Source organism: Rhopalosiphum padi, chromosome 2 (assembly GCF_020882245.1).
Source record: "Rhopalosiphum padi isolate XX-2018 chromosome 2, ASM2088224v1, whole genome shotgun sequence".
Lineage (NCBI taxonomy): Eukaryota > Metazoa > Arthropoda > Insecta > Hemiptera > Aphididae > Rhopalosiphum > Rhopalosiphum padi.
The window spans coordinates 26,503,970-26,528,627 of NC_083598.1; the positions used below are offsets into that span (position 1 = coordinate 26,503,970).

The 24,658-nt window shown below is 26.5% G+C and overlaps 5 protein-coding genes across 5 annotated transcripts; 3 read left to right on the forward strand and 2 right to left on the reverse strand.

Moving 5' to 3' along the window:
• The first annotated feature begins 1,862 nt into the window (after positions 1-1,862).
• Positions 1,863-7,424, forward strand: LOC132921844 (transducin beta-like protein 3). Its single transcript, XM_060985071.1, has 14 exons — positions 1,863-2,008; positions 2,786-2,837; positions 3,606-3,846; positions 3,908-4,250; positions 4,312-4,508; positions 4,573-4,766; positions 4,820-5,068; positions 5,142-5,325; positions 5,411-5,532; positions 5,606-5,764; positions 5,822-5,987; positions 6,693-6,917; positions 6,984-7,114; positions 7,180-7,424. Exons 1-14 carry the CDS (start codon positions 1,986-1,988, stop codon positions 7,360-7,362), a joined length of 2,469 nt encoding a protein of 822 aa, XP_060841054.1. The 5' UTR covers positions 1,863-1,985; the 3' UTR covers positions 7,363-7,424.
• A 2,704-nt stretch (positions 7,425-10,128) lies between these two features.
• LOC132923423 (uncharacterized) lies at positions 10,129-11,595 on the reverse strand. Its single transcript, XM_060987404.1, has 4 exons — positions 11,446-11,595; positions 11,017-11,161; positions 10,554-10,667; positions 10,129-10,482 (listed from the first exon to the last, which is right to left on the reverse strand). The coding sequence occupies exons 1-4, from the start codon at positions 11,593-11,595 to the stop codon at positions 10,211-10,213; spliced, it is 681 nt and encodes a 226-aa protein (XP_060843387.1). The 3' UTR covers positions 10,129-10,210.
• A 2,749-nt stretch (positions 11,596-14,344) lies between these two features.
• Positions 14,345-16,780, forward strand: LOC132920755 (uncharacterized). Its single transcript, XM_060983402.1, has 3 exons — positions 14,345-14,746; positions 15,622-15,723; positions 16,537-16,780. Exons 1-3 carry the CDS (start codon positions 14,447-14,449, stop codon positions 16,675-16,677), a joined length of 543 nt encoding a protein of 180 aa, XP_060839385.1. The 5' UTR covers positions 14,345-14,446; the 3' UTR covers positions 16,678-16,780.
• LOC132920754 (uncharacterized) lies at positions 16,750-18,165 on the reverse strand. Its single transcript, XM_060983401.1, has 5 exons — positions 17,771-18,165; positions 17,569-17,696; positions 17,270-17,461; positions 17,024-17,188; positions 16,750-16,945 (listed from the first exon to the last, which is right to left on the reverse strand). Exons 2-5 carry the CDS (start codon positions 17,665-17,667, stop codon positions 16,838-16,840), a joined length of 564 nt encoding a protein of 187 aa, XP_060839384.1. The 5' UTR covers positions 17,668-17,696; positions 17,771-18,165; the 3' UTR covers positions 16,750-16,837.
• A 125-nt stretch (positions 18,166-18,290) lies between these two features.
• Positions 18,291-21,516, forward strand: LOC132920753 (transmembrane protein adipocyte-associated 1 homolog). The gene is made up of 8 exons (XM_060983400.1): positions 18,291-18,851; positions 19,377-19,509; positions 19,602-19,764; positions 19,946-20,142; positions 20,206-20,266; positions 20,486-20,669; positions 20,754-20,883; positions 21,073-21,516. The coding sequence occupies exons 1-8, from the start codon at positions 18,730-18,732 to the stop codon at positions 21,220-21,222; spliced, it is 1,140 nt and encodes a 379-aa protein (XP_060839383.1). The 5' UTR covers positions 18,291-18,729; the 3' UTR covers positions 21,223-21,516.
• Positions 21,517-24,658: the final 3,142 nt, after the last annotated feature.

Sequence of the window (24,658 nt, forward strand, 5' to 3'; positions counted from 1 at the left end):
AACCACTGGTTTAAATATTATTGGATTTTTACAATATTATATAATTTGTATAAATGATTCCTTGAGTTATTTACGAAAATGATTACGGAAAAATATTAAAAGTTATAAATGAACTTATAAAGTTATCGGAGTTCAATGTACGTAATAATATCGTGTAGTTAGCGTTGTACTCGCCTGTCACTGATCGCCTTACCGTATATTTTATAATTATACTGTTTTTATTTTCGGTTTATTATCTTATTATTTTATTATACTATATAGGTAGCCACAGATATCTGTGGACTGTGACTATAGCAGTCTAATATTGACATTTGTCAGTACCATGGTATATTTGTATGCTCACACGTATATTTTAATAGGTGAGCGAAACGCTAACACGACACTAACGGTGTCAAATATTAGCGACACCAACGACGGGTTAAACAATAATTTATACCGGCAAAAAAATCTTACTCTATTATAAATAGTTTGATGTCCTCCTGTCCGAGAGAAAATCTAGAACTGTATTGATATAAAAATATATTTGTTCGAACCCAATAATAAACATTTCCAACAAAGTATTTTTTATAAAAATTAATTTCTGAGAAAATAAGATTCAAACCAAGTATTTCAGTTCCAATAACACGCGTATTTCCAACAGAATATTTTACATGAAATTATGTTTCCAACATCCGACGTAGGTAATATATTTTTTTTTTTTTTTTTTTTTTTTAAAATATAGCGTTTATTGAATATTTACAATCTATACAAGTTATGTACAATGAGTAAATTGGAGGAGGGGTGACAGTGATAGGGCAGTGAAGGACAGCTCACAGTTGAGCTACCTTTTAGTGGGTCTTAAATCTAATTAAGTAAGTTAAGTATTTTGGATAAGGTCTCTCGACCAATTTCTGTTAAGTCGGCGAGTGGGGTTACCGGGAAGATGTTTCGGATGAAGATTGGAAATTAATTTGTTGGAGTGGCCTTGCATTTTGCGGTGAAGTCTTGAGTAGAATTTGGTTGCTGTGTGGATGATGGATTGTACTTTGAGGTCTTGATGTAAGGCGGTGTTTGTGACATACCAGGGTGCTTTGGCGACCATGCGAAGACATATAGATTGGAAAGCTTGGATGGTCCTAAGGTTTGATGGTTTGGCAGTGCCCCAGAGGGCGATTCCATAATCCATATGAATATATTGGTTGGAGGAGACTTTTATATAAAAGTAATCTGTTGGACAGGTTCATGTTTGATTTGAGGAGAGGTCTGATGACGTGTAGGCGGGAGTTTAGCTGTTTCCTTTTGTTTTTTAGATGAGGGCCCCAGGTGAGTCTCCTGTCGAGTAGCAGGCCGAGGTATTTGGCTTCTCTTGAGTGGGGGATTACTGAGTTGTTGAAAGAGACTTCAGGACAGTCCTTAGGTCTGAGGGTGAAGGTGACATGTGTAGATTTTAATTCGTTTACTTTGATTTTCCATGCGTTACACCACTTTGAAAGCGTGTTGAGGTGGTTTTGGAGATGGTGGGAGCAAATGTGTGGATCGGAGTTAGCGGCAAGAATGGCAGTGAGGTAATATATTTATTATTTATATATTCCAAATGGATTACGATTCCTATGTATCATGAATACATGATTTAGTATTTAGTAAAAATACAATTCTATATTTCTATCAATATGTATTTCAAATTGGATAAAGATAATTATAATTTTCAACAAAATTACGATTTCAGACGAATTTTTTCTAACTTTTTTGTTTTTATGCACACCTATTTAATATAACATTAACCAGTAACCACCTTATTATAACCATAATTAGTAAACAAAACAACCGAACACTTGATAAATTGATAAACGCTTATCATCATATCATACAATAATATACATCACATAATTAGAACACGTGCTAAAATTTGAAAAGAGTTTTTATCTTTCGGCTTTCATGTATCTAGTAAATAACTACAATTCTACTTATTATTTTATTTTGTTGACGATTACTGAAACTTGACGAACATGTCTATTAAGTTAAGAGAAATGTAAGTTAATATATTTTACATTTAAAGATACCTCTAGTCCAGATACACTCATGATTTATTACATGACATTGTTCTGTATAACTAAATTTTTTCAGTTCAGTGTTTCCGTAAACCTATATTTTATATTTATAAACTAGAATATACAGTTATTAGTTAATTATTTAGTAGCTTAGTCTTCAAAAACTAGGCTGCTTTATATAATTTTAGTAATTGTATCAAATATTTTTCTACAACTTTCTTACTATTATTATTATTTATTTTTTTTAATTTTTATAATACTTGATTTAACTATAAATTATTATATTATTTTTTTAAACATCTCAAGGTTTAAACAGTAAACACTAATTACTAATTTATATTTGTTGGTCGCATTTCATGATAGAATACTATGATAGTCTCTATTTTACATATCTGTAAACAAATATTTTTATCATTAAATTCATTAATTTTCCCATCTCACATACATTATACTTATTGCCTAGAAATAATAAATAATAATAGTACTTCAGTACTTAATCATCAAAATTATATTAAAAAAATAAATAAATAATGGTTATACAAATTCTCAATTTCATCAAATAAATTATCATCTAACTTTAAATATTCTACTACTACTGCCTATTCTAACAAAATTATGCAAATATAATATGTTCAGAACCATGTCCATTTAAACTTATGTTAGTTGAATGCAACTTATTAAATTATATTAATGTATAAATACAGTGTGTCAGTGTTGTAGTATTATATTGTATACTTTTATTTTTATATATATTACAGATTTAAACCTGAATATGTGCAAAAAGAATTTTACACTGGAGGTCATATTGAAGTAATTTATATTTTCATTTTAATTATATAAATAATAATTTGTTTTTTAATAAAATTATTTTTGAAAATAACATGTCTCATCAATATTTTGTATAATATTTAGTGTTATTTTATTTGTGCTCATCTAATATTTTATTTTACATTATATACTAGTGCATTATTATAGTGTACTCTCAATTATCCGTGAAATAGGGTGGCAGGACATCCATGGATAAGTGAATTGATTCTGCAAAATTAAAATTTAGAATTAAACATATCAACAATTATCAAAAAGTATTAATATATATTAAACAAGCGTATTGTATTTTACGTCATTATCGAGTAATCTGCTATCACAACTAATTAAACTGATAATAACGTATAATGTTAAGATATATATTGTTTTTATGTATACTTATAGGTATGTAGATGATTCCGCGGAAGACAACAGATAATCGAGAGTACACTGAATTTGAATTATAAAATCTTAGTATTTTGAAAATAATAAATAAAACATTCCATACAATTTTCAATTCATATGTAATTTATTTCAAATTTAATTAGTATCAAAATGATTAATACTGTCATCTTCATTTTAATTGTTTTTTAATATTTATATTTTCAAAAGTATTAAGATTAAATTAATATTAATTTGAAACTATTTATTAAATGTATTAACTTACTGAAAAAAAAGTTTTCATAAAACAAAATTTAAATTATGAATATAGGAATATCACATCTGTTATTAATGTTTGCCTGTATTAATAAAATATTTTCTTATATACTCTAGTGGACTCCAGATGGTCATAATTTATTATGTCAATGTGGCCCTCGAGTATCAATATTGAATATTGAAACAACTACAGTAGCTGGTACCATACCTAATCGCACTGAATCTGTTAAGACTGGTGATGAAGAAGATGAAGAAGATGAATCCACTGATTCTGTGATAACATTTACCTTAGATCCCACTGGTAAAAATTTAATAACTTCTCACAAGAGTGGTTTATTGTGCACATGGGATTTGAATGGTAAAAAAATAATTGTTAATTATATTTTTAGAAAATTTTTAATTTATTTTAATTTTTTTAGAAAGAAAATTAACCAAATCTTGGCGTCATCTTCATAAAGGTCCTGTTATAAAATTATCAATTACTAGCGATCAAATCATTGCTTCTGGAGGGACTGATTCTATTATAAGATTATGGCAATCAGAAAAGGCTCATTGTTTATATGCATTGCATGGAGCACAAGGTATTATAAGTGCCATGAAATTTTTGCAGCTACCAAAATCAGAATATTGGCTTTTTGCTGCTGATTTACAGTGTGAAATCCATGTATGGAGTTGTGATGATGGGAAACATTTATTTAAATTACAAGGACATTTTAGTACTGTAACAGAACTAGCATTTTACAAAAAACAATATCTTATAAGGTAATATTATAAGATCATGATTAATTTTTAATTTTATATTAATATATTGTTTACTAAAAAGTTGTGGTAGAGACAAAGTTGTTATTTTATGGGACCTAGAATCAAAATCACAGTTAAAAATGGTAGCATTATATGACTGTTTGGAAACAATGGTTGTTTTACCTGAAGAGGGTTTTTATCTTCAAGATTTGAATAATGAATTAAAAAATACTCATGTCATTCCTAGTGGTATTTGTGTTGCTGTTGGAGGAGAAAATGGTTGCTATATCTCTTTATTGTACAAATTATATTATGCTAATTATTAATAATATTTAATATTTAGGTGAATTACATTTTTGGGATGTAAAAAATAATGTTCCCATTTCTAAGGAATGCAATTCTGATAGTCAATCTATAAAATCTACTAAAAGTATAACAAATATGATTTTTAATGAAACTCGGTCCACGTTAGCAATTTGTTATGTCGATAACACAGTTACATTACAAAGTTTTGGACCTCAGCATTCTAAACTAACGGTATGTTAATTAAAATATTAATAAAATTAAAATTAATAATTTTCATTTTTTAGTTAATTGGTTCAAACGATGAAATTCTTGATGTTGCACTTTTGGGTAATGAATGCAGTCGTAGTTTAGCTGTTGCTATTAATAGTTGTGATATTTACATATTTCCATGGCATAAAAAAAAAATTGAAAGTGATGCCAATGGTGAAATAGATAAAGTTGAACTAGGAGTTTGCTGTAAACGACTAAAGGGCCATACAGATACAGTGCTATGTTTAGCTTCTTATAAAAACTTTCTTATATCTAGCAGTAAAGTAAGATTTTAATTTATTAAAAATCTTTTTGATTGTATGGTTATATAGTAGTATATAATATAACTATGTTTAGGATCACAGCATTAGAGTATGGTTATATTGTAATGTAAGCAGGACAGCTAATTGTGTTGCTATTGGAACTCGGCATACAGGTGCAATAAACGCAGTAGCCATTTCTAAATCTTTAGATTTTATTGTTTCTGCCAGTACAGATACTACATTAAAACTTTGGAAACTTCCAAAAACATTTAAAAGTGGTATTACTCTATAGAAATAATTAATAATAATTTTGGTTAAAAAAAAAAAACATTTTAATAATATTCTAATAATGTCTTTTAAAAGATGAGCAACATATTCTGAGTGTCAAATTAACTGAAGTTGGGCATGAAAAAGATATAAATAGTATTTGCATAGCACCTAATCATCAAACAATTGCTACTGGCTCTCAGGACAAATTAATTAAAGTAATTGCCAATTTGTTTCTAAATAACTATTATAAAATTCTAATTAACATTATATACATTGTTCTGTTTGTAGATATGGTCTGCAAATGATTTGTCAGTTCTTGGAGTATGCAGAGGCCATAAACGCGGTGTATGGTGTGTACGCTTTTCTCCTATAGATCAAGTACTGTTATCATCGTCAGCAGATACTACTTTAAAAATATGGTCTATGGCGGATTATTCCTGTCTCAAAGTAAAAAGAAAAACTATATATTTAAATTTAAAAATTAATGCATTTGATATGTTGTAGACATTAGAGAGTCATGATTCATCAGTATTAAAGGGTGGTTTCTTAAATCGAGGTACTCAAGTAGCTAGTTGCGGAGGTGATGGGCTAGTTAAAATTTGGTGTCTAAAAACTAGTGAATGTATTGCTACACTTGACAAACATTCTTCTAAAGTGTGGGCCTTATCAAGTAAGAAAAAACATTTTTTTTTAATGATTATAGTATTTATCATTAATTTTCAATTTGTTTTATTTTTATTTTAAAGTTAAGTATTTTAAGTAAAATTAAATGAAATATTAATTATAACTATAATATTAATTTGAATTATACATGTGGATCACAGTATGTTCAACTATAAATAATTCATCTGCTCTAATTTAACTTAATAAGTATAAACATTAAGTTATTTTACTGGATAATACATAATAATGAACATAATTTAAATACAAGCAATAAATAAACATACAATTAGCCAAATTGTAATAAAGTATTTAACCAAAAAAGTGTATTATATAAAACTTTAAGTTTATGTTGAACATTAAAATTTAATATTAATATATTTAACTTCTCGTAATTTAAAATCTTACAAAAGTTATGTCAAACATTTTAATTTATCTATTATTTATTAAATTCATAGTTTTAATACAATATATACTAATATTATATTTAATTATATTATAATATTTGTCATGTCATTTCGTAAATTAATTTTAAATAATATTAGTATATTCTTATATGTTGAGATTTAATTGATAAAGACTACTACTCTATCACAAGCTAAGCTTATAGGAGGTGTTTTAATATTGATATACATTTACCTATATTATAAAACAGATCTAGTAACATTTATTGTTATTTTTGTAATTAAATGATTATTATTATAACTGTTATAAGTTGTGGATGATGGTTCAATTATGATAACTGGAGGCACTGATTCAAGATTAGTAGTTTGGCATGATCGTACTGAAGAAGTGAGAATTTCTGAAGCAGCTGCTAACCAAACTAAAGCATTACAAGACCAACAATTACAAAACTTGTTACAAAATGAACAATTATTACCAGCACTTAAAATGTCCATCACATTAGAAAGGCCAAATACAGCACTTAAAATAATACAAAGTTTGTTTACAAAAAGTGATTATAATTTATTTTATTAATTAATATTAAATTGTCCCATTTTTGTAGCATTATCTAAACAAGGTCAAGGACAAGATTTAAAAATGGTCTTTGATAATATCAATCAAGAACACAAAGAAAGACTTTTAAATTATATAGTTGATTGGAATAGCAATGGAAAATATTGTCTTGCAGCACAAGTATTTAATAACAATCTTTTTGTCTACAGTTTAACATTTATTAAATAATTAAAAATGTATTTTAGCTTGTTTTAAATATTCTGCTGGAAGATATCATGACGGGAAAATTAACTATTAACCAAGAAAAATTACAAGGATTAATGGCGTACAGTGAACGACACTTTAGGCGACTAACCACACTTGTGACAAATTTACAACTTTTGCGTTATACAACTAATTGTATGGCACCTCATTCGTCAAATCAATAATAATGTAATAACTCAATTATTTATCTGAACATTGTACTATAAAATTATATAATTAATGATTATTTTTTAGTTTTTTTATTTCACTATTTGTCTCAATATTAAATAAAATATTCTAAGAAGCATTCTGCTGTGTGGTATTATTATACTATTCTAGTAGGTTTTAAATGTACTATATAGTCAAGACATTTTTTGTGTTCATCTTGTAGTGCATAACAGCGAATTTATATTCAGTAATTCACGTTTAGCTTTGTTAGTTTAAAGTTAGAATAAATCGACCTTTTATGAAATTTGACAATTAGATCATTATTTGTATTCATACATTTATTTTCTAACTATAATTCAATTTTTTAGCTAGTTATGAGCTTCATTAAATTGCGCTATTTTATATACATAAAACTCCCTAAAAAATTTTAATTATCATAAAAACTATCATACAGACAGATAATGTTCTTACCATTGAGTTCCTTATTGGGTCGATTTGTTTTTTAATTTTTCAAACTATAGAAATTAAACGTTAACTGCTGAACATAAATTTATTAAATTTGCCATGTTACGTACTTGTAAGATGGAGACAACTAATGGAGGTATTACATTTTCTTAAGTTACTGTAAGCATTTATTTATTGTTTTATGAATGGGTGAACGGTTACATAGATCTCTTGACAGCTAGATCCCGACAACTAATGACGAACAACTGACGCAAAAGGATCCAATTAACGGAGGATTATGCATATAGTATAATATGTAATGTAGAAACAATTATTGTGTAACATACAAATCCCACGTTTATCCCTGATTAATGTTCATAGTTTTAATTTATTTCATAAAAAATTTAAATCACAAATAATACTACATTTTTAAAAATAACGAATGTTTTATACAAATTTAATAGGTATTTTGAAAGAGAATATTTTTTCTCATAATATTAAGTTTTAAGTATTGGTTGTCTTTTAAGTAAACTAAAGAAATCAACCAGACAATTAAATGAGTTAAATGTAAGAAAAAATACACATAATAAAATAATATAATGAATATATAATTCAGGAAGAAGTTTATTTTTACATTTTTTCATCATTATGAAACAGAATCTGAAAACTATAATAAGTGCTATTATTGAGAATTTTGACTAGAGTCAATTTGATAGTCATGAAAAAAATAAAAATTAATAAATAGCCAAAATTATGGACTATCAATGGTACTTGTGTAGGGGCGGCGGGGCGGTTGCCCATTTGCTAAAATTGTAACAAATTACTTGTTAAAAAGATGGATAATAATATGATTTAAATATTAACAATTATCTCGTATATATTATTATTAATGAAAGTAAAAATAACTTTATTCCATTACCATAAAAATACTATCAGATAATCCGCAGAGTTTAAATATATTATATTGTATTATTATATTATATATATATTATATATTATAGAACTCGGATGTAAATGCGCTTAAAAAATACAGAAAAATGCAGAAAAATCAGGTGACGTGGTGACAGTGTCGCCGCCTAAAAAAAAGATGACCTAAGCAGACGCGCATCTGCCAGTCAATGACACTAGCTTTAATGCAAAATGTTGCGAAAATGCAAATTGACGTAAGGATATTAATACATTTAAGGGGGGCTTAGCCCCCTCAAAATATATTTTAGCACCCCCCCCCAAATATTTTTGATTATTTAAAATTAAATAATAATTTAAGCATAAAAATAGTGAGATTGTGAGATACTTCCTATGCAATATGACGTAGAGAATTATTCAAAAGTAAATTGTATAAATATAAAATATATATTTTATTATTATATTTATTTTGCAATATACTCGTACATTTATAATTTAATAAAAATATTTTTATCTAATAAATATTATACGGGCATATCGACCAGCGGCATTGTGGCGGTCACCGTCCATATATTTTAGTTTTATTTTGGTGATGAAAGTAAGTAAATTAAATTAGGTATTTATTTATGGGCATGCAGCCCCCCCCCCCCAGTATTTTAGACCTAGTTGCGCTAATGCGTAAGGAGTATAAAAGATATTTTTTGATTTGTTGAAAATCTAATGTTAAATACTTTGTTTAGACTGTTTAGAGGATCTGATAGTAGAATATTCTGAAGCAGAAAGCTATATACTATTTTTTGTATTTTTATTGTAATTTTTCTAGTTTGTTATGTACCTATAATAATTTTTCAGATTGGAGATTACAAATTATCTAATTTTACTTATTTTTGTTTTTCTTTTAAGGTTTTCCTTTATTCTCATGCACATTGCATATGTTACGGTGTATAAGGCATGGGTTCATAATTATTTGTAATATGTGTACCTAATGGCTAATACACAATTTATGTACATTTTCATTGGACCTACAATGTTGACACTAGCAAGTCACTACTCACTATAACATATATGTCACTATACCAAGGTTGACGTTTGTTGATATACAAAGTTTAAAGGCCCTATAGCAATATCTGAAAACAGCATAGTGAAATCTGATAAATTGTTAATACTTATTAGGTACCCTAATTGTATCATTGATTAAAATAAATACATATTGTGTATTATAATATATTAATATTAATATATTATATTATATTTATATACCTACAACATATGTAAATGTATATTTGATCAATAGTTTTATTGTTCTATATCAAGTACTATCAATAACATACTGATTATTGGACGAACACAAAAAAAATGTATTCATGATTACTTCTTATATAATAATCGTTTAGTTAATTTTAATTTTGAGCTAATATTCAATTGCCTCGATTTTCAAAAAAGTGCGAATTGAATTCAACGAAATTCGACCAAAAAACCAAGTGTTTCCTAAATCCTAGTGTTCGTGTACAAAAATTATTTTAATAAAAGCGGTGAATTTTCTATACATAGGAAACAGTGCCAAGCGTAGTTCATCACATATGTAGTGATGACTCCGATTGTGAACGAAGAGCAGTACATGAAGTGCTTCCAACGGTTGTGGTAGGTTGCAGTGGCTACGATCTTCTGGGCTGACAATTTGTCCCTATTTTCTTTCAATAGGTTCGTAGCTTTCATATTTTTTCTTAGAAACTTGTCGAATTTCTTGACAATGTATTTAAATGGGACTTCATTGCTTAGTGTTTTTTCTAAAAATGAGAAAACAGATTAAATTTGATTAATTATTCAAACAAGCTTAAAAACGGTTGGGGCGACTGACCCTCGGCCGAACCCATATCGACTGGTTGTTGCTGGAATGATGAGAATTTGATCGCGGTAGAGCCAATGGTATTGTGATCGCACCTATTCGATTCGTTCGTCTTTTGCATACCAACTACATACATAGAAAACAAAATATGTACGTCAGTGTTTTTTGTGAAATTTGCGATCGATTGTGCTAATTCAACTGGAAAACTATACCATTATAATACAGAGTGATTCGTTTATCAATTTATCATTAACCACTCATTATTTCAAGAACGATTTCTTTAAACATGATGTATAATACTAGTAATGGTCATGACTCATGATTAATAATTTTGATTCAAACTCTTATGCGATATTATATTATTGTAATAAATTTATATTTATAACATGTAGCCATTATATTCATGTAGGTACACCACGGATATAGATACTATAGATATTAAGATATCTATATCGATGAGGTACACTAAACTTACTCGTATCGTTTTGTTGCATTGTTTGCACAGCAACGTCTTTCTTATTAAACGGCATAATATAACTGGTATTAAGGTCCTCTTCACGGATACATTGATGTTGCAATAATCTCGTTTTTGTTACTTCAAACACACTACGACGTGGCACCTATTGTTTTGAATTGTACATATAATATATAAATTATAAACGCAGATACCTACAGCGGTAGTCCTTATTTACCCAAATAAAGGTTGTTGAAATAATAAATTGTATTTTATCCGATATAATTAGTTTTAAAAAACAAAAAACTATCTATAACATCATCCAAATTGAATTTATTAGAGCAAAGACTTCATTCATAATAAATACAATATTTATTATAGGGTGTCATGTAGGATTTATAAAATTAATAGATAATAAGAAAAATTTTGATTTTTTAAGACAATTCTTACTGTTGCAGCACGCATCATCATCGGCACTTTTTTTATTTGTTTTTCATTGACATTCATTTTGCTTTCCTTTTTTACTATAGGCTTTGTCATTTTGCGTTCTAAATTTTTCGAAAGTCTCTCGGCACTTGCTATCATTTTAGAAAAAGACATCTTTTTGATCTAAAACAAATCATAATGTATAAATCATTAACAAAAAAAAAAAAAATTTCAATATTTCATAATATTTAATAAATTATATTAGGTATCAAACTACAGTTTCACTACAGTATTTTTTATTGTTTTGATTATAAAACCTTACAGATGACTGTACATGTATTGGGTGAGAGTATTTTACTGCAGGGTGCAACCAAATTACATGCCTAAATTTTATATTATACAATTTACCACTTTTTTTCAAACTTAAGATTTAAAATTGTCAGGCATTAGCTAATAAAGTTTTACTGGTGTAGTTAAAAATCGTACTCGTTATTATGATTTTTAATCTTAATCTGCTGCACGCGTATTTAATTCGGATGCAGGGTCGCGGGGATGACATAATAGTAGGTATATTATAATTTTAAAAATGATTGAAAAACGATTTGTGTATACGTTTGAAACACTAATTTTATAAAAAATAAATTAAATATCTGAATATTTGTTCTGTTTCACTGATCGCTTTCAAAAAATAATTGAGTACTGATACCAGCAACATCGTTATGTTCAGAGTACAGTTACCTTTTCTATTAGATTTCTTACCACAGGTACAGCCACGGGTTCGTCGTTTTTTATAGGCGTTTTCTGCAACTGCGGCTGCTTTTGAATTTCCTGTTTACGTTTGTCTCTATAAAAATATAATAATTAATTAAACAATAAATCCTACCATGTATGAGGAAGGTTCATCTTATATTTGTGCTTCTACATTATGGTGCGTGTAATATTATAAGTATTACTTATAATTCAGTTATAAATACGACTTACGTGAACCCAACATTTATTTTTATACCCATGGCTAAACGGTTCGTTTCTGAGGAACTTCCTCGAATGCCCTTCCGACTTTTTCCGGAAGGCTGCTTCTGCAAATTAATTTTTGGACTTCCAGACATATCAACTCATAAAGTTAGATTAAAAAAGAAAGTAACACAAAAATTATGAATTTATATGCATATTGCGCAGACAAATTAAATTATAAATTGTACAAATAACAATATATTATTATTATTGTTGCAGGACAACTGGATATGTTTATAATATTTTTAGCCATAATATTTCCAAACTATCGTTTAAATGTTTGATACAATATTCTAACATGTTTATTTTTAATTGAATGTAGCTTAAAACTGATAAATTAAATTGTTTATGAAAAAAATTATAAGTATAAGTAGGTATGTATTTATTTTTTGTACTTCAATTAAATTCTGAACGAAGCAATGAATTTGTTGATTTTACAATTAATGTAAAAAATACTATTTTTAAGCATACTTATTGCCTGTTCAATTTCTTCCTCTGTAGCCTGTAGGTTCGTATATGTATTGTTCAACTGTACTACTTTTTCCCACTGACTCATTTTTTTTTTGCATTCTTTCAAAAACGTTTTTGAATTCACTAGCCACTTCTATCTTCTCTGTTATAAATGACACGTCATCTCTTCTCATAATCGCCGACCTTTATTATACGGCTTGTTTCTCTCTGCTTATAGTAGCCAGAATCCTTTTATTATTTTCAGTGGGATTTTCAAGCATCTCAATGCATACTAAATCTCCATTATTCTCTTGCAGCTTTCTTCAAACCATTTGTTCTATTATTTCTTTTTTCTTCAAATCCTAAGATTTCATTTGCCACTTTCTTAATTACACTTAGTGTGATGTTCCAAATTTTGTCTAGCTTGCCTGTTTCTTTTATCAATTGCAATGCTTTTGTTAGTGTATACTGTACTTCTATTCAGGCCCGTAACCAGACCAAATTTTCAGGTGGAGCAAAGCAAATTTTTGGGGGCATTATATATAGTCTTTCTAATATTTGTAATATTTTTAGGGGGGTGACGCAGTGAGCTCCACTTTCATCCTAGATCAAATCGTAACCAGTTTTTTTTTTATGTAGGTGGTTAGCCCTACGATAAAAGTCGAAGACATGTATGGAGAGTGGAAGATAGAATAGTAAATAGGGTCACAAGATGGAAGCCAGACCGTACAAGACTTAGGGAACGGCCAAGACAGCGGTAGAGCGACCGAGTCAGAGAAGATCTAGCACCTAGAAATCAGAGATGGGGCAAGGATAGCGATGGATAGAGAAACGTAGAGAGGCATAGTGGAAGCGCTGATGACTGATGAGTCTAAACGGCCTCGAATAAGCCAAAAAAATATATATATAACACGGTATAATTTAAAAAATATTTTTACTTTTTTAGACCTATTTATAGATATTTTTTTAAATGTCAATCAATTATTTTCACTTGGCTAAAAAGCTTAAAAATTTGATACATATACAAGATCTCACATTACTTGTTCTTATATCTGTAGAAAAATAATTAAAAAACTTAGCTAAAAACATATTCAGCTTCCATTGAACCCCATACAAAATACTTGGTTCTTTTTTTGTAATTTCAAAAAATTAGATGAGATACCTACTATTTCTTGTTTTATATAAATTGAAAAAACCGTTTTCATAATAGTTATCCTTTATCCAGGTTTTCCTGAAAATTAATTTCATGTTTTTTACATAGATATTAAACTATATGTTTAATATCTATGGTTTTTTACAACCTTCACGGTTTACCAATGATAATATAATATTAATATGTGTGATAAATGTATTCTGTTGCCCAGTCTGATTGCAATTTCAAAGAATGTTGGTCACATTACTATCATATGATCATTTTTCTCCTGATAACCTTATATAAATTTTTGATTTTTCTAGCATATCCTTATCAACGACTACCTAGTAGTGGTACCTGCTCAAAACTAGACTATTTTTCAAAATAGTTTACTTTTTGTTTTTTTCATAAGGGTTTTTTAAAAATTAAAAAATGAATTCTATTCGAAGATTTTACAGTAGCAAGTCGGAGGTGACCACTAGTGGCCCATCTAATGAAACTGGTGGTGTATTACCTATAGATTTGGAAGGAAGACATCGATTTGTAAGACAACGACTTACTAACATGACCGATGAAGAAAGAGCTTTCCGTAGAAAATTCTTACACGATCAACATTTGTCTCATGATGAACCGATTGCTGTCCCTCAAATTTACAATGAATTGTACAATCCAATTAGACGCGCATTCAAAGTCCCTATGAATGTATTTCAAGATTTTTTGACTCCAAAAATTGTAAGTGTACTATACTGCCTATAACTACTAACTAAAAAATGTAATATAATAATAAATTATATTTTTAAGTTATTATACGTATGTGTGTATGTATGTGTTAGTGAATACAAAATCAATTCGATTATTTTTGAGCTCACAATACTTTTAAAATTAGACAATTAGTGTGTACAGTAGGATGCTTATTAGTTTACTATCCACACTTCAATAATATATGTAATTTAGTTACCACACTAATACATTGATTAAAATATGCATTAAAATAATTGGTTTAAATGCATTTTAAAGTTCCTGTTTGCCATTTTTAATTTTTTTTATCATTACTTATATTACCTATTCGATGAATCAAAAACTATGGTGCAATCAGAATTTTAAATTTTTAAATTTATTACATGCACATCTGCGGCATACTGTAAGTAAATGCACAATAAAAAACAGTATAAATCAAATTTTATATATTGATAATGTGTATTTTTTGACATTAAAGACAATAGTGCAATCAGAATTTGGTTTCAACAATGTCATGTATTTGCTCCAAATATTTATCTCGAAAATGTTACCAGAATGTTATTAGAATTATAAATACTTAACATTTTTGTGACATTTATACCCTATCACTCAAGGAAAGTAACAAAATTAAAGTTAATAAGAATAGCATACAAAAACCAAGTCGATAATTAAATTAATTTAGTTATCTGATTATGAATTTAATTTAGTTATAAGTGTTATAACTTATAATTAATTACTATTTCAATAAAATGAAAATTTACTAAATTATCGCATTCCCTTTTTACTAATATTATTTAAGTTTTAATTATTAAGTATTTGTGATTTATATGTATAACAAACTAATAATCTATTCCATTATTATTATTTAGGGTGAAAGAACTGCTTTCAATGTTCGGTTTTTAACAAGCAAGATATTGGCGGGAATTACTCTTGTTTATGTAGGAACATACTATGTTCTTTACAACACAAATGTAAGTTGTTTTTGGAATTTTAAAGAATTCTGCTTTTAAATTTTTATAGTATGTAATATGTTTGTTAACTAAAATCAATATAAGTAAATTGGTTTTTACTTTAATATATTCATTACTCTGTTAAGTATTTTGATTTTTAATTGTATATAATTATACAATATTTTCTTTTATAACATTAACTATTAAGAAACCTTAACTTCTCTTTTACAACTCTCAAATAATAATAATAATAATAATTTATTTAGCAAAACAATACAATTTTACAATATAGATAAAAATATACAAGGTATATGTTTACAACTCTGCTTTAAGCTTAACTCGTATTGGGGGGTATAATATATTATGTTTAGTTCAGTTCAAAATTAAAAGTAAGATATAATAAACATGCATTGATAATTAAACAATGAATATAATATTTTTACATTTTTAAACGGTCTTATAAAAGATTTATAGTCTAAATAAGTCTTAGAATTTAATAAAGCTAGATTGACAGCTAGATCTTCTCTCATGTCTAAAAGTTGAGCTCAGCCAAACTCTGGAAATTTGAAAGTAAATCATGGTTAGTGAACAATATTATGATTATAGCGGCCAATCAAAATGAAATACAAGGATCACTACATAATAGACAATGTAACCGTGAACCCAACTTAACTTTAATTTTTATAATGTATTAATAAATATGTATAAAATATTTTTATTACAAAAAAAATAATCAATGTAAATAATTAATAATTGTGAATATTCTTAATAACACTAATTAAATTGCCATTAAAATTTATGATCAAATAATAAAAATTTCTTTTTTATGTGAAGACTTGGGAGAGAAAATCAGGGTGGAGAATACATGAGTCTCGTTCTCAATGTGTACCAGGAGACCCAGGTTTTCCAAGAATTTCAGATCGGTCTCTACCCAGACATTACGCCGACAGAGGATTCAGCAGTTCTCCAATATAATATAACAATAAAGTTGTTTTTATTATTTCGTTGCTTATTAATTATTTAATCGAGAAATAAATGTAGAAAATATATAAATAAAATCTTAATATGTATTTACAAAGATGTTTTATTTGTTATGCAATACTAAATTATACAAAAAAAAAAATAGTCTATTAGTTTACAAATCAACAGAATTAAACTCTAACATATTTGGTAAACCGTTATTATTTATTTTGTATGAATAAACCATGATTCTTCTTGCTAAAAACATTTTACTGATGTAATCCTGAAACAAATACATTTATTAATGAAACAATATTTTGTACAAGCATATATTTTAAAACTAAAAAAAAAATTTACTTACATCTATATTTCCATGTAAAATAAGTAAGTTATATTTTCTTTTAAGACTGTCAATATTTTCATAAGAAATTCCCATATCTTTACGCTTAATACTATTTTTCGGGTTTACCAAAATGGTTCTGCCACATAATAATGCTGGTTCTAGAGCTAATAAATTAACTTCTACCTATAGTAATAGAAATATATCAGTCCTGTTACTATTGTAATAATTATTACTTGTTAGGTAATAAAATAAATGTTTACTTACATCTACTAAACAATCATTTTTACTTATGTCCAACAAAATAATTACAAGATCTGCATATACAGTGGAAAGTGTAGACAGTGCTGATTTTACACTTTGTGCCTTGTGCACTTGAATCTTGGAAATATGATTGTTTTCATGATACTCAATCAATGCATCTGCTATTTGAGTACTCCAGTTGGTATTGCCAATCATCTAGAAAATAAAAATTGTCTAACATTTATATTTTATTGGTACATACTACATTCCAAAATACAATCTTTATATAATAAATAAATTATAATTATTAATTCAAGTCTTACAAGTATGGAAAATGGATATTTAGTTGCTGCTTTTGCGATACATTTGAAAACTTTTTGTTCGTTTTTGTCTGACCAAGAGGAAGTGCTGGTTGCCGCCATGATTATATTGTTTCAAATATAAAACAATACTGACAAAATAAAATATCATAAAGTAAAGATTAATTTTAGTAAGTGGTTTTCAATATATTTATTTTGTACTTACTTGGAAGTTTGGATTTACTATAATTAATTTTATGGATTCAAAGAATTATATTATATCTACGAGGTTAACTGATCACATCGCAGTATAAAACAATCATTTATATTTTAAAGTGTGTACCGATTATCAAAAATGTAAATAAAATAACTTATTAATTTGAATTTACTATTTAAAGTTATACTGAATAGACCATTATAGACGTATAGTTTTAAACTTGTTTTTTATACTTTTATAGAGATATCTATAATCTGTAATCTTTGTGCGGCAGTTAATCTGAAATCGAAATTCAAAATTTCGAAATGTTTACATGGGTAGTAAGACGGTAGTATCACAGAATGATAGACGATAGTACAGTGTTGTACATTTTAACATATTTTCACTTTTGTTCCCACCTTAAAACATTGAAAATTAAAAAATATAATGATTATTTTGGTACACTGTATGAAATGATATTAAGAATATTTTTTTTTTTATCAATTTTCAAACAACAATAAAAAATTGGTCTGCTTATCACTTAAAGATAATATTTTTTTTCTCCTGTGAAATAAACATAATATAAGAATTCAATATTGTGAAATGTGAATGACGAATGTGAAAGATGTGAACGATATGAAGTGAACGCTGAACAATATGTCAGTATCCTATATTGATACGTTATGTGTGTGTTTAATAAAACAATTATTGCTTAAATTATTTAATTATGGTAGAAAATTAAGCAAGTATTACCATTTGATTGTAATTAATTCACAATTTAAATTTAAAACAATAGCTTATTAATTGCTGTTACATTAAAATTAAACCATTTAATATTAGGTACATATTGTGTCCTATTACATTTTGTGTAAGACATTTTTTTGTTATACCAGTTAGTATTTTAGTAATACCATATTTGTTTATAAAACAATTTATTACATTAAAGCTGAATGTATCAGCTGCATTTTATCTGACAAAATAAAATAGTTATGGTAGACACTCAGAGTTTAGAAACAAATAGATTGCCAACAACTATAATGAACAACAGTACTTCAGTAGATGAAGAACATGTATGTAAACTGGTTCTTTACATGGAAATACCAAGTATCAAGTAAGACATCATTTTTGTAAAAAGGTATCTACAATATATTGTTTAAGGTAATTATATCTATTTGGCTCATGGAGTTAAATATGTGTACTAAATTGTTCAAATAAGTTTAAAAGGCATAATTGACATATTTTTGTAATGATCTTTTATCTCATATATGTATAAGATACTCAACAACAGATGTATATACTGACATTATTGTGACATAAATGAATAGAGGCCACGAATTTTTTTTCTGATAAACAACTGTTTAATCCATTTTTTAATTTTAGCTTTTATTCTCCATTTTGCTAATCAAACCAATTTAAAACTATAATACTAACTTATGCATTGATCTATTTTTATTACTCGGGTACTTAATTGTGATTACTACTTAGAAAAATATAAATACTTTATCATTTACTTATTTTAATTTTAAAAGATTATTAAATGATATGATTACAATTTTATTAATATATTAAAGATACCATTTACCATATGGTTATTATTAGTATTTAATTTCATGTATTTATTTGTGTTATTTTAAAGCGTTCGTGTATGGGATGTAGCAATACTTATTCCTAACTTAATATTCATGATGTACTTAGTGACCAAGTTTAGTCGTGCAAGATTAAAACTTCGAGCTGCTAATAGCCCAATTTTTTTTACATTCTACTGTTTGGTAAATAATATTTTTTATTCTCATAATACCTTTGTTTATTTAACGTTTAAAAAGTGTTAATCTTACTAATAGTTCTTTAACAATATATTTAGGTTTTGTTCAATGTATTTACAAGTATACTAAGATGCCTAATTTCAATGACTCTCAATTTTAGTAACTTGGCTGCTGATTCCATCAATATAACGCTTTGGATTTTAGTCAAATGTTTCTTTTTGGCTACAGAAATGAGTGTAGTAGTCTTTGCCTTAGCTTTTGGTTAGTAATAAAATAAAAGAATTTTATTTTTAGTTTGAATTTTTCTCCTTTTTAAGTTTAAATACAATTAATGTGGTATCAAAAGAAACTAAAATATTTTATTAATACATGCAATCAACTTAACAGCTTTGAAATTATCCATAATATTATCATTTAATTTCCAATTTTATGATTATTATAGGTCATATGGAAAGTAGAAGCAGCATAAGATATGTACTAATCACAACATCATTTATCTCGTTAGCTTATTCGGCTAGTCAAGGAGCCTTGGAAATTTTTATGCCAGACTCCATTTTTAGAATCAACTCTAAGGATTTAAATTTGTTTGGTCACGGTGGTATTGTATTTTGGTTAATAAGTTCTGTCGTTTTTACTATGGTAATATATTGAAAAAATTAATTGATGATCATCAAATATTTATGATTTTTTTTTATTTTATAGCTGTATTTGCTCATTCTGGTATTGCCTCAGACTAGACTTCGAGAGAAACTTGCATTACCAGGTAAATGCTTTTATTATTTTTGTTATTATTAGTATTAAAAAGTTTTAAAGCTACCTATGTGATTTAAAAAAAATATATTCCAAGAAGGAAGGGTATCATTAATGACTTGTATCATGAAATATACTTGATAAATGGTTAAAATATTTTGTATTTTGTTATTGTTTATTTGTTTTTAATAATTAATGATCTATAAAAATAACAATTTATTTTTTTTTTCAGTTAATCGGTCATTTTATGTATATGTATCACTTTTAGCAAATTTAAATGGTATTGGCTCTATTGGTTGTGCATTTTTATTACTAAAAATTACAGAAGGACTTTGTATTGTTGATGTTACAACATTTTTATATTTTACACTATTTACTCCTCTTGTCTACATAACATTTTTGAGCTCATTCTTTAGGTAAATATTATTTAAGATAAAAAAAAATATATATATACACTATAAAAATAAATATTATTATTAATTTATTATTTATTTTATTAGTGTTTCACAATCAAGTATTATGTTTTCTTATAAAGCACAAAATGATGATCGTGTTGAAGAAGATACTGTGTCATTACCTCATCAACCATCATTTTCATCTTTAAAAACTGATTCAGATTATATTTATCAGGTAAATACAGTACACTGTTTAATAATTAACTTAAACACTAAATAAAATATATTATAATTGTTTTGAAGTCTATTTATAGATAATTCAAATAAATTTATATAACAATATATTTATCATTAGTAGTTTTGTACCATATTTTATATTATATAATATTTTTGTACTAAATATTCTTGATTTATTACTTTACAGACGGATAATATATACAACAACACTCGTTTTTCTGTTAGTGATAGACAAATAGCAAATCCGTTGTACAATGCTTCGTTACAAAGTCCTGATAGCATTACTGGTTATAGCATGGATGAGCAAACTATTGACATTGAAGAACAAAAAAAGTAATAATGTATATAGTTTTAGAATATTTTTCTGGTGTTCCTGTGTTTGCTTTATTATTTTAATATTTTTACTACCTAGTATGTTAAGTTGTGTTATAGATAATTGTATAATATATAAACTTAGTCAATTTAATTAATTGGTGAAATAACCATCACAATTTTAAATTATTCAATTATTTATTTATTACTTAATCTTCTGTTCTTTTTTTTTTAATTTTATTTAATTATAGATTTAAAACGTTCTATGGAGTATTACATAATTTTATAGTACAATAAATTGTGATTTATGTTTGTTTAACTTATGTTTGAATTATAATATCATATATATATATATATATTTATAAGTGAATTACACTTAGTTGATTCCTATAATTTGCACAAAAATTTATTTTAAACACTACATAAAATAAATAAAATATTATATAAATTATAAACCTCATCTAAAAATATGAAAATAGGGTTTTGATCAAATTTTGTTCTTGACCCTTTAGTTGTAAATATTATTAATCGATAACAATATATAGTACCATTAGTTAATGATTTTTTTTTTACTTTTATTATCATACATTTTACTGATGTAAATTTACCAATTGTAGTAATCAATATTAAATAAATTGTTATTATGATGGAAAATAAAACTAGCCTGCTCTCAAATCTATGAAACATCCTTTTTGTGGTTGTACAAAATGATATCTATTAAGTACTAGCATAGATTAAATATACATTGTATTCGTTTAATCAATGGTACTAGATAGCTTTGTTAATACATTCACATTTTTAGACTATATTTGCATTACAATAACACAATCTATCATAGTAACATGCTGAAGCCAACTTGCCAGACCTAAAATAATCATTTTAAAAACTGTTATTAGTCAATGAAATACTGAAAAATTCTTTTATCAAACAATATTTATTATTTAATAATCTATTAACAATTAAAAAAAAAAAAATGTTTTTACATAACTTCCAGACGAAAAAAAACAATATTTTTTATTGTTATCATTTTTCATTTTTTTGAGTAACACATATTTTTAATTTTATATTCTGAAAATATATACATACTTAATACTAAATATATTTATATAAAAATATTTTTTTAAGTATTTTTCGATACATAAATAAATTGAAGTTTGGACTAGTAGTTTGTGGATTATAACTTATAAGTATTTAAAGTTCTAGTTGACGGAGTAATAAGCCAACATTGTGAGGCATCTTTGTAGTCTATACTGCTCCATTTCGCTCATTAAAACTTTAAATAATTTTAACTAATAAACTATTCATCTAAAATTCTATTTTTATATATTTAAATACTCCAAAAAATGGTCTGTATTAATATTAGAATATGAAATTAAAAATGTTTGTTTTTGTTAAAAAGTAATATATAAAGTATATACTTAAAAAAATATATAATAAAAAAGTTTTGTTTTATTTCAACTGGACAATTATGTAAAAAAATTGGTATGAAATAATAAGTGTTGTTCAATAAAAGAATTATTCGGTATTATAATGATGAATGATCAACTACCCAGTAAATTAGATGTTGATATTTAAAAATATAAAATTAACTAAACAATATTTTTTATTAGTCGACAATGAAGATCTTAAGAATAATAATGTTTTAATCATTTTATAATATATCTAATCTCAATGTGCTGAACAACATCTATACAATCTACCCCGCCCTCCGCCGTGTCATGCATATACAATTTGTATAAGTACACAATAAATTGAGTCTCTCGAACGGCAGACTCCCGAATAAATTTAAATGTCTCTCTAATAATATAATAATACAGTATATGATCTATGGATATGGATCTATCATAATAATCTATCATCTATGGCAATCATCAATCTTCGCTATTCGTCGGAGACGATTGACGGTTGTAATAATTTTAACGGAGAAAAAAGTAGACGTACAAATCGTTAAACCGTACTTTAATATATATAATATTTGACACGCATATGCCGTTCTGTTCAGCTTATATTTATGAAATATCTCAATATCTTCAATTCGAAACGCGGTAAAGCGGACGAGGAAAGGTGTTCCTGGGTCGGCGATGTGATGGTTACTGAACGTATGGACATTAAATATGACACAACTAAGTTTCACAAAAAAAAACGATGTTTACGTGAGTATCATTTTCTATATTTTTGGTGCTTGAACTTGTTTTTTAGACATAAAATAAATACATACTTATTGCACCGGACAATCTGCTACCCGCCGGGTGACGTATACGTATGCATTTTTTATTCCCGAACGCGCGATTCATAAAATACGTGAGACCGAAAATAAGTACACAATCGTCATATTAGTATATTACCAGACCCATTTTATATAATAATTTATATATTTTATATTAATTGTATAAATAGCATTTTTCATTTTTAACCGGCCGAGTACCCGACTAATATATGTTTTTTTTATCCATAACAAAATTAAAAAGTTTCCCGCTATGACGCGTTAATATTTTTTTATAATTGTCTAATATTGAATTTTTAAGACATTGGATATTCATTTCATATTTCTGTGACAACTATTTCTGCTCAAATGATTTTTGTAGTAATTTAAAAACGAATAACTGTAGTTATTTGAAAATTTTACTAAATGTTAATGTTTGCATTTCTTATACATATTATAATTTTAAAAATATTTCTACTATACACTTATAGGATAAAATAACAATAGCATAATACCATAAATAGATGCATTTATTATATATATATATGTATGTGTGTATATATTAATATCGCAAATTATCTGAGCATATTAACATTAAAACCTATTGATTATTTTAAAATCAGTAAAAAATAGTATGAGTAGGTATGTATTATTCATAAACAGGACGGTACGGAAACGGGAATGATATAATAGTCACATGTATGTGTATATATAACGAGTCGAATGTGAATAACTGCTTGTATTTAGAAATTAATTTTATTGATTTTGTAAGTCCTTCTTTATTATACGTAGATCATAATCTATTAACTATTTAGTATGAAATATTAATTGAATGATTCAACTTTTAAATATTTTTAAAATTATTAATCATTTAGTTCAGCCAAACCGTAAACTGCTGTATAGCTACTATAGTAGGTGACTACAATACTACATGTAGACTAGGTTAAGTATGTCACTATAACGAATTTGTACAATTTGAATTCAATTTTCAATGTATAATGCATAAATACGTTGTGTACAATGTAAAATTATGCTGGTCGAAGATGGTCTTATTTGTTAGTGAGAAATTTTACCAAACAACTATTGAAATAATAAAATTATAATTTAAAAAAAAATTCAGGATATACAATTATTATGGTTTTACGTATGAAATTAATTAGATACCAAAAGTTTCGTATGCAAAACAGCTGAAATATAAAAACGAATCCTATAATATCACAAAGAGTTCTATAAAAAAAACATATGATTTATCATATTA

Excerpts from the sequence above, each read along its gene's own strand:
- LOC132920755 (XM_060983402.1), top strand. The coding sequence starts at position 14,447 with ATGAATTCTATTCGAAGATTTTACAGTAGCAAGTCGGAGGTGACCACT. Across the intron at positions 14,747-15,621 it reads ATTTTTTGACTCCAAAAATT|GGTGAAAGAACTGCTTTCAA; the intron begins GTAAGTGTACTA and ends ATTATTATTTAG. Across the intron at positions 15,724-16,536 it reads ATGTTCTTTACAACACAAAT|ACTTGGGAGAGAAAATCAGG; the intron begins GTAAGTTGTTTT and ends TTTTATGTGAAG.
- LOC132920753 (XM_060983400.1), top strand. The coding sequence starts at position 18,730 with ATGGTAGACACTCAGAGTTTAGAAACAAATAGATTGCCAACAACTATA. Across the intron at positions 18,852-19,376 it reads ATGGAAATACCAAGTATCAA|CGTTCGTGTATGGGATGTAG; the intron begins GTAAGACATCAT and ends GTTATTTTAAAG. Across the intron at positions 20,267-20,485 it reads AGAGAAACTTGCATTACCAG|TTAATCGGTCATTTTATGTA; the intron begins GTAAATGCTTTT and ends TTTTTTTTTCAG.
- LOC132921844 (XM_060985071.1), top strand. The coding sequence starts at position 1,986 with ATGTCTATTAAGTTAAGAGAAAT. Across the intron at positions 2,838-3,605 it reads ACACTGGAGGTCATATTGAA|TGGACTCCAGATGGTCATAA; the intron begins GTAATTTATATT and ends TATATACTCTAG. Across the intron at positions 3,847-3,907 it reads GTGCACATGGGATTTGAATG|AAAGAAAATTAACCAAATCT; the intron begins GTAAAAAAATAA and ends TAATTTTTTTAG.
- LOC132923423 (XM_060987404.1), bottom strand. The coding sequence starts at position 11,595 with ATGTCTTTTTCTAAAATGATAGCAAGTGCCGAGAGACTTTCGAAAAAT. Across the intron at positions 11,162-11,445 it reads TGATGATGCGTGCTGCAACA|GTGCCACGTCGTAGTGTGTT; the intron begins GTAAGAATTGTC and ends TCAAAACAATAG. Across the intron at positions 10,483-10,553 it reads CGATATGGGTTCGGCCGAGG|AAAAAACACTAAGCAATGAA; the intron begins GTCAGTCGCCCC and ends TCTCATTTTTAG.
- LOC132920754 (XM_060983401.1), bottom strand. The coding sequence starts at position 17,667 with ATGGCGGCAACCAGCACTTCCTCTTGGTCAGACAAAAACGAACAAAAA. Across the intron at positions 17,462-17,568 it reads AATATCCATTTTCCATACTT|ATGATTGGCAATACCAACTG; the intron begins GTAAGACTTGAA and ends TTTATTTTCTAG. Across the intron at positions 16,946-17,023 it reads TTTTACATGGAAATATAGAT|GATTACATCAGTAAAATGTT; the intron begins GTAAGTAAATTT and ends TATTTGTTTCAG.